General features: G+C 39.9%; 1 protein-coding gene across 1 annotated transcript in view; it reads right to left on the reverse strand.

Moving 5' to 3' along the window:
- The window catches only part of LOC125480962 (ubiquitin carboxyl-terminal hydrolase 15-like), a 77,673-nt gene that overhangs the window by 40,628 nt on the left and 28,058 nt on the right, over window positions 1-8,987 (reverse strand). Inside the window, exon 3 of the mRNA XM_048607950.1 lies at window positions 6,898-6,959. Coding sequence (XP_048463907.1) covers window positions 6,898-6,959 — 62 coding nt within the window. The remainder of the gene's footprint in view (window positions 1-6,897; window positions 6,960-8,987) is intronic.

Here is an 8,987-nt window from a genome sequence, read left to right on the forward strand (position 1 = left end):
CTATCTTAACCACGCTATCTTAACCACGCTATCTTAACCACGCTATCAACCTCTGTGAGGTCACCCCTCAGCCTCCGATGCTCCAGGGAAAATAGCCCCATTAAGATGCAAGGGACTTTCCATTCCAATAAAATGGAAACACTCATTCAAGTTCCAGATGTTATCTCCCATTGCCAGTAGTTAAATACAGCAAAATTTATAAAACTTGTATCAGATCACAGATGATTGTTGGATAGCTTCATTTGCGAAGAAATGTTAGCTCATCAGTTGTGCCACCTCCTCAGCTCCTCCAAAACTTGACTTCCTACATAACATTAGAATGTTGAATCTGTGCTTAGAAATAGCATGAGATGACCACAATTTAAATTGAACATGTTTAATCCATCTGCTCAAGATATCTCAATGCGGAAAAATACAGATAGAAAACAAAATTAACTATTTAAAATCTCTCAATATAGTCTGCACATTTCAGATCATAAATTTCTGTGTAATGCAATAGCATTCTGCACACTTGCACAAAATAAGCATTTTAAACCGCTCTGCTGAAACTGTAAGTAGACTATTAAAACTTGGATGACCCGGCTGTAAATGAGGCAAGAGAAAGGAAAGGAGAGGAAGAATGCAAGGGCATGATCAGGAGAGCAAAGCAAGAGTTTGATCAAGGGAAAGAAACTTGAATTTATACAGCACCTTTCACGGCTCAGGAGGTCCTGAAATGTCTTACAGACAATGAAATACTGCTGTAAAATCAGAAAATGTGGCACTTGTGTTCAGCAAGCTCTGACAAACAACGATGGACGCTGACTGCATAATTGTTTTAATGCATTAATATTGGCTAGAACAGCGGATAACACCTCATACTTCAAAATAGTGCCATGGGATGTTTTGTATCTAGGCTTAAACAAGAGTAGATGGGTCTTCAGTTTATCATCTCGTCACCTTGAGTTGACTATTGATATCATTTATTTGAGAAAAATAAAAATTAAATACAAGTATAGTTGTGTTTCTGCACTGAAGCTTTGAACCAGCTAAATACTATTACTCAGCAAAAGATATCACATCACTGGTCCAATATTGACCAAATAAAGACAGCAATCCTTAATCCAAAAACTTAATGTAGGCTTTTTTTAAACAAACAAACCTAGCGCAGAACACAACCCAAAAAACCAGACTGCTTTAGCAAAAAAAATTACAGAATAACATTAAAGATTAAAATTAAGGACTAAAACCAAACATACCAACCAAGTTGGGGGTCTTGTAGCACAGACGAAGCACACCTCTGGGCGAGGAGGTCCAGGTTCACCTACCCCGCAGGTGTGATGACTTGTCTGAAGACATCAATTAAAAATAATTGCCTGTGAGCTGATGATACACAGAATAGATGTAAATTTTGGGGAGTTGCAAGGCAGATGTGGCAAAGAACATTAAAGGGTACTTGTGAAACAGTGGTAGTATCCCTATTTCTGAGCTAGGCAAATTGGTTTCAAGTCCCATCTGCCCCAGGGATGAGTAATAGCATTTCTGAACAGAATTATCATAAAATATCTACACACCAAGTTTGGCAGCTGTGGCATGCTTCACTTTTGTTACGAGTTAGTGCAGTATTATTCCTCTACCAATAGAGGTCTTCAGAGTATTAAGTATGCACAGGACAGAATCTCTCTACCTCCCTCAATGATTGCAGGTTGCTGCTAGTCACAGCTTTGCCATGTTTTCACTATGGCACATGAGAAGGGTGTCAGCCCTACTTTATAGGGGCTAGCATGAGAACTGAAACCGTAGTGTTGATATCAATCTACATCATACTCTACCCATCCAGCCAAATGAGCTAAACTGCATCCAGTATAGAACTCTCAGCATTATAAACCAACAGCGGTACCAGCAAATTTAAAGTTATAACACAGGAGCAGTTGTCAATGAGAGATTTCAATTTATATTTTATTGTCTAGTGTACTTGAGTACTGGAATACAGGTGTACAGTGACAAGTGTAAAAAGTCGCCACTCTCTGGCACCAACTTAGGATACAAAAGACAGGACTAAAAACAGAAGCAGAAATAAATCAAATATCCAAAAGATAAGGAAACATCCAGATCACTTGCCCGCCTCCTCCATTAGTCTTTGCTGCCAGAAAGTCCATCCTCTAGTCTGCGAACACTCACGAGTCCTCGCACTCTGCCTCTGCTGAAACGCGACCATCACTGCCATCAGGTACCTGGGCCCAGCCATGGCCTGGAGCCGTGCCTCCACCACTGGAACCGTGTCACCATTCTTCAGCGCCACCTTGCCTCCACTGACATCATGGCTGCCATGAGTCCAGTGAAGCTGCCTGGTCCTGAACTGGGCTCCAACCCGACACTAGGTCAACCATGCCGAAGCAACTGCTCCAGGAACAGCAGTTGACACTTAGCAGCATACAGCCAGTAGGCAAATTGATGTTTCATATTTAATCACTCAAAGTACATTAATTCATTGGCTTATTGTATTATTTTGCCTAACTGCAGCAATGTAGACTTCCATACTTTTAACATTTTTTTGCTTCACTTGACAAAGAAATACACTACACTATTTGAACTAATGAGAAACCTGCACCAATTATGCAAAACTGAGACAATTAACTTAGTATAAATCATGAGAAGGCCCGGCAGCATACATTTCCCTATTCTAAACAAATGGGCAAAAGAAAATACCATAATATATCCTTACCAAAGCAAGGAACCAAAGTAACAGATCAACTATAATGAGCGGCGTGATCCTATGAGTAAATGGCAAAGGGAACCTAACACGAGATGGTGGGAGGCAAAATCAGTCACTGTCCATCACCCTCAAGACCAATCTCAGATTGATCAGGCATCCCTTGAACCAAACAGAAATGAACCTTGCCTCATCAAGGCCAATCAGATTGTAATAATATTGATTAAGCTGTGAACTGTGACTTGGAAAGAGTTAATAAGCAACAATTTTCAGTAAAGCACTGCACCAAGTTTGAAACTGAAGTTTGTAGAGCCTGCTGTCCAGTGGAAGGAGATGACCTAAGAACCATTAGAGAACACAGAAACCAAACATTGCCATGAATGCCCTAGTCTGAACCAGGAAGAAAGAACTGCAGTGCACCCATTAAGTTGCTGCTCAAATTTAAGTATTATTTTGCAACTTTACTAATGTCCTCAAGTTGCCTGACCAAACTGCCTCCTAGACAACAAGGTGCAGGGCTGGATGAACACAGCAGGCCAAGCAGCATCATAGGAGCAGAGAGGCTGACGTTTCGGGCCTAGACCCTTCATCAGCAAACTGCCTCCTGCTGCCTTCATGGTTACAGTTTCAAACAATGCAAGTTATTGGGATCAGGGTTTAAACTGTAACCTAAAATCTATAGGAAAATATCACATTTAGATGGATATTACTGCAGATGTCTTGCACAGAATATTTTGGTTTTTGGTATAGATAACTCCAGCCACTAATCAGAAGATGAAAACTTGCATCCTATCATTCGTGGATTTTGGCTACAACTTCATTTTAAGGTCACCTGCAGTGTGTATTCAAGTGGGCTGCATTAAAGTCCCAGTATTTAGTTGTTCTAACTCATTGTGTCTAGGGCTGTGATTGGTCTGAAGTTCACGACAATTAGGATGATCCTTATCCAAAGAACACAGTGCGCACGTGCGTTTTGGGGGGGGGGTGGAGTGGAGTAAACAAATGCATGTAGTTGTACAATGTGTCTTTCATGCTCCCTAATTTAGGGCTCCCTAAATTAAGACAGACAGCCTATTTTCTTTAAAGAATGTAATCACTGACTGACTGGTCAATGCAGTTCTCTGAGAAATGAACCCGAATGGTTGTCAACGATTTTGTATACATATACTGTGTCTGCAAAAACATTATCCTGTATATTAATACCTAGCTTACAGCCCACCCAACTGCTCCACACTGTGAACCTGAAGATCATAGTGATTTTCAGAGTAATTCTTTGCATATTCAAAATTATCTAAGAAATGCTGATCACTTGTGGAACCACATCTTTTGTTGGACACTACAGGTCAGCACAGGCTGTTTGAGTACAGTCAGTACTTTGCTTCTTGCAAAAAGCCAAAGATATGCTGTTTGATGCAATCCTCAAGTTTTTACTCATTTGTCTTTTTGACTTGATAGCAGCATTCTGTTAGTGGCATGCTGTTACACTGACAACCAATTTAGAATTGTCAGTTAAGTTCAAGGTACACTTGCAGGTGGAAGCTACATATATTAACACAAAGGCCTGTTCTTTGAAGATAGAAAGAACATGTGCATGCCCAGCACCTGTTTCAATTCAACAAAAATAGGTGACGACCATTTGCTGGTACATTTCTCAGGGCATTGCCTTGACTAATGAGAGTCAACCTACCTGGTTTAAAATTTAAACAAAGCTTGGCAGTTAACCAATTATTAACTGATTCATTGTTCATGGCAATGCCTCTATCAATAGGAATCCATTTGTCAACCAATCAGCACCCTCCACCCATCAAAGTTCCTTGCATTTTTTTTTGCTACTGCGTGGACCTCCGAGGCCCGAGCCTGGCAGCAGCTTCCATTAGCAGAATCCATTCACTGGAACACCAATAGACATGCACAGAGCTTCCGAGCAGCTGCACAGCAGTACAAAGTAGAGGGAATATTGCAACACATACAGTATAAGTGTTGGTTGTCCCATTAATGTGGTATTCTTGCGAATTGGCAGGATAAGTGCAAGATGCAAAGCTTTGATAAAACTCGTCTGCTGTTAACAACGGACAATGTTCATTTTAACAGCAACTGTGACATTTCACCCACCATATTGTAACTCCTGAACATCTCCTCCTTTATGCTAGAGATTCCACATTCATTTGCCAGAAATTAGTTTCCACAGCAACTTCAAGATTTTTTCACTTTCACTTTCCTAAGTATTCCTGTGACTGGTTTAAAATTTCATTCAGCAGCTTCCATTCCTCCCTCTCCATCTCTTGCAGCCTCGTTTACTCCATTATCTCTTTCAGCCTCCCTCTCCACTCTCCCAGCCCCTGCAGCACCCAACTCCACCTGATCCCTCCCAATCCCTGGAGCATCCCTCTCTACCAGATCCCTCCCTGGCCTGCACCAGCAACTAAGTCTTCCCTGGCCTGGACAACAGCCCCAGACTCTCTCACGGCCATTTAACTTCTTGTTGTTCCTAGAATCATACAGCCTTTTTCATTTGTGCTTATGACTGATAAACTCACTAGTGAGCTAACAAGCAAATACAGGACGGAAAAGACTGATTGGAGGAGAGCCTCTCAGATTATGACAGTTTTACATGTGACCAACCTTTCTTCTATAGGTCACTCCATTGTTCTATCAATATTGTGTTGCTTCTATTTGGTATGCAGTGAGGAGTGATGTATTCCGGAAGGTCAAAAGCAAGAGGAAAGTATACAGTAAATGACAGGACTGAGGCGAACCTTACAGTGCAAGTCCACAGCCCCCTGAAAGTGGCAACACAAGTAAATAAGATAGCAATGGTGGCATATGGCATGCTTGCCTTCATCAGTCAGGGCACTGACTGTCAAAGTTGGTAAGTTATGTTGCAGCTGTAAAAGACTCTAGATAGGTCACAGTTGGAGTATGTGCGCACAGTTCTGATCGTCACAATATCCTGGAAAGATGTGGAGGCTTTGGACAGGGTGCAAAAGAGGTTTACTGGTAGGTTGCCTGGATGAGAGAGTATTTGCTATAAGGAGAGGTTAGACAAACTTGTATTACTTTTGCTGGAGTTTCAGAGGCTGAGGGGCTATCCAATAGAAGTATATAAAATTATGAGAAGCACAGACAGGGTGGACTGTTAGATTCTCTTTCCCAGAGTGGAAATGTCAAATACTAGAGGGCATGGGTTTAACATGAGGAGGAAGAAAGTTTAAAGGAGATGTGATCGGCAAGTTTTTTTTTTATAGAAAGTGGTCAGTACCTGGAATGCCCAGTCAGGGGGGTGGTGGAAGCAGATACATCTAACAGGCATTTAGACAAGACACATACAGGTAGTGAATAGAGGGATATGGACCATGTGCAGACAGTGCTGTACTTTTCTATGTTCTATTTACATTACTGTTCCGCCTGGGCATTTAACTTCAGCACTGGTTTCTTTTCAGTAAGCAGAATAGTCTGGCTCAAATATTTGAGAATAATTTATCCTACTTTATCAATAAAGAAAATACATTTTCCTGTAATTCTTCCAGAGTCAGATCTTGGTTATTGCAAGCTAAAAAAGGCAACATCCAGCGAAAGCATGCTGAATTTTGACCGGTGAATTGCATCAAAATCATGGGCAAGATAATGCAGTGGTTGCTACACTGAATTAGGAACCTAGATAATGACAGTTCTGAACTTCACCATGCAAAGTGAGATTGAATAAAATACATAAGGTAATCTGCGGCCAGGGAGAAATGACAAATGAGACTTCATTAGACCTTCAGAAAAGAGAATCTGCCTTGACACAACATGGTAGAGATATGACTGCAGTGCACTATTTGATTAACTCAATATCTTATGAATCACTTGAGCAACTTCCCGAGTGTTAACAGCAATAGTTAATTTAAGGGAACAGACCCATCCTCCACCCCTCACCACTTTCTTGGAACAACTTGTCACAGCAATAATGCATCAGGGCAGCAATCTACAAATGCAGAGAACAAGTTGAAAGAAAATGAATATTCTGCTGTTAGCAGCAATCAAACTTTAGTTCAGCTGATCTCAAATGTTTTTTAAATTTGTGCTGTTTGCTTTAATTTGTCATTAGAGGTTAGGCCACAATGAAATTAATGGTACACTGGACAGTTTCAGCAAGATGTTCTTTTAGAATTTGTTAAAACAAAGTGAAAAAATTTAATAATAATACGTGACAATAATAAACTCACTTATTAGTAGAAGGACCTCTTGGCCATGTTCCATCTTCATTCTTCTGCTCTATTACCAGTACCTTCCAAATAAATTACACAAGAGATTATAAAGAGGAAATAATGGTACACAATTATACAAAGTAAGTATTCAACTAAACATGCCAGCAGAAAAGCTAGCAGATATCTTGAAAATGGAAACCATGTCATAAACTTGTCATGCTGTAATTTACAGCCTTCCCTGAGAGCACCGCCAACAGTGGAAACTGTAGTATGATAACCCATCATAGAAGTATAAGTATGGCGTAACAATTTATCATGGTCATAAAATGTGAACGAAATCTTTGACAGTCAGTGAGCTTATAATAGACATAATTAGAAAACCCACTGCTGGGCACAGAAGTATGAAATATTTGGGAAGGAAAGATCAGAGAAGCTGAGAACTAGGTGGAAATTGGAAGTGTAGTTAATAAAATTGTCTAGCACTAAGCTGAGTACAGCACTCAATCAGTACATGCTGGCAAAACACAGCAAAGTACTCAATATTAGATGTGGTTCTACGAATGTCCAGCACTTGCTCAAACATCCAGCATGTGCCAAAAATGATGAGTCTTCAAATGAAGATCATTGGTCGGGCTCAAAACATGTATGAATGCGAGAAGTTACATATTCGTATGCATGGCCCAATCCTTTGTAGGAGAACAGGCACGTGCTTTCTCAATTGAAGCACGGTTCAGGAGTAAGTGGTGCAAAAGCTGTTCCTCAGTTCATTCCCCGCTGCATATCTAAAGTACACACTGGTTTCTCATGATTGCGCTCCCTTTTAAAGTGTGTCTCTTGCGTCTTCCTAATGACCGTGAGATGAAAAACATCAACAGGATGTCTACTTTTCAGTAATATTTATGCTCTAATAACCATCAGTATTAGCATCATACAACTGAGATCCATCCCTGTTCCGAGTTACCCAGCCAGAACAAGTGGAGTAGCAATAAGAGTACAAAGCTGACAACTGCAGCAAACAGGCAGAAGCAAATTGTTATCAATGCTGATGAATTTCTCCATGTGCGTACGTTGAATGATGACATCAGCGACTGGGGTAATGATGCCGACCAATGATAAACAGCATTTCATCGAAGTATTTACATAAAGTGGTTTCAAGTAAGACAATTAAAGATATGTTGTACCTGGGGAAGCATTCCTTTAGAGAAAAGTATGAGATTTGTACGTGGAGGATGGGGTATCAATGGTGAGAAGAGTTGTACTTATACCACATTGGCATAAGTGAATGCGAGTTTGATTTGAGTGTTACAAAGAATCCTCTACAAATAGGTTATACACAACATGTAGTTTTCTTTCGACAGATACGTTTCTGTTACATTCAACACTGTTGGGCAGAGGACTGAGGCTTGGTAGGAACAAATTCATAAAATTTGTGTCTCAAATGTTCTAAAAACATTCACTGGGAGTCTGATATAAAATAAAATGAAGTTAGAGACAAAGTAAAGAGGAAAGGAGACAGAAGGGAATAACAACATGCATGCTGTTAATATTACGAAACAACATTTGATTTATGCTGATAATAATGTAAACTGGTACGGTGTTTTCATTAATGTTCTTACCACTGAAGTTGGTGGTTCTCAAAACATTTGCAAAAAAACACTACTATATGATGATACTTTTGCATCATATAATGGAAATCAAATGACAACCAGTTGTGGTTTAATTATCAATAATTAAGTTAATTTGAATAGATAGAAGTTTGCTCCTTCTTTCCTATCATGCAGATTTACAACCAATACTTCCCTACAGCTTTTTATCCAGTTTCTATAAATAGTTTCAACAAACAGTATAACTTGCTACTCTTAACCAGGTTTATTGTCCATCATTAAGGTTCTGAATCAGAATGCAGTAAAGGCCAGTCCATCCCAAATAGGTGTTAGGGATGTTACAAATCCACTACGTTGATGGGATGTTTTTTCAGGAAATAAAACCAGGCTCTGAAGATACAATATCTGATATGAATGAAAAATGGGTACCCATAAAACAGAAGATTTTTCTAGGACTAGAATTTACATGTAGCCATCAGATTGGAGTATAAACTGATCACAATT

This window comes from Rhincodon typus, chromosome 18, assembly GCF_021869965.1.
Source record: "Rhincodon typus isolate 14 chromosome 18, sRhiTyp1.1, whole genome shotgun sequence".
NCBI classification, from domain to species: domain Eukaryota; kingdom Metazoa; phylum Chordata; class Chondrichthyes; order Orectolobiformes; family Rhincodontidae; genus Rhincodon; species Rhincodon typus.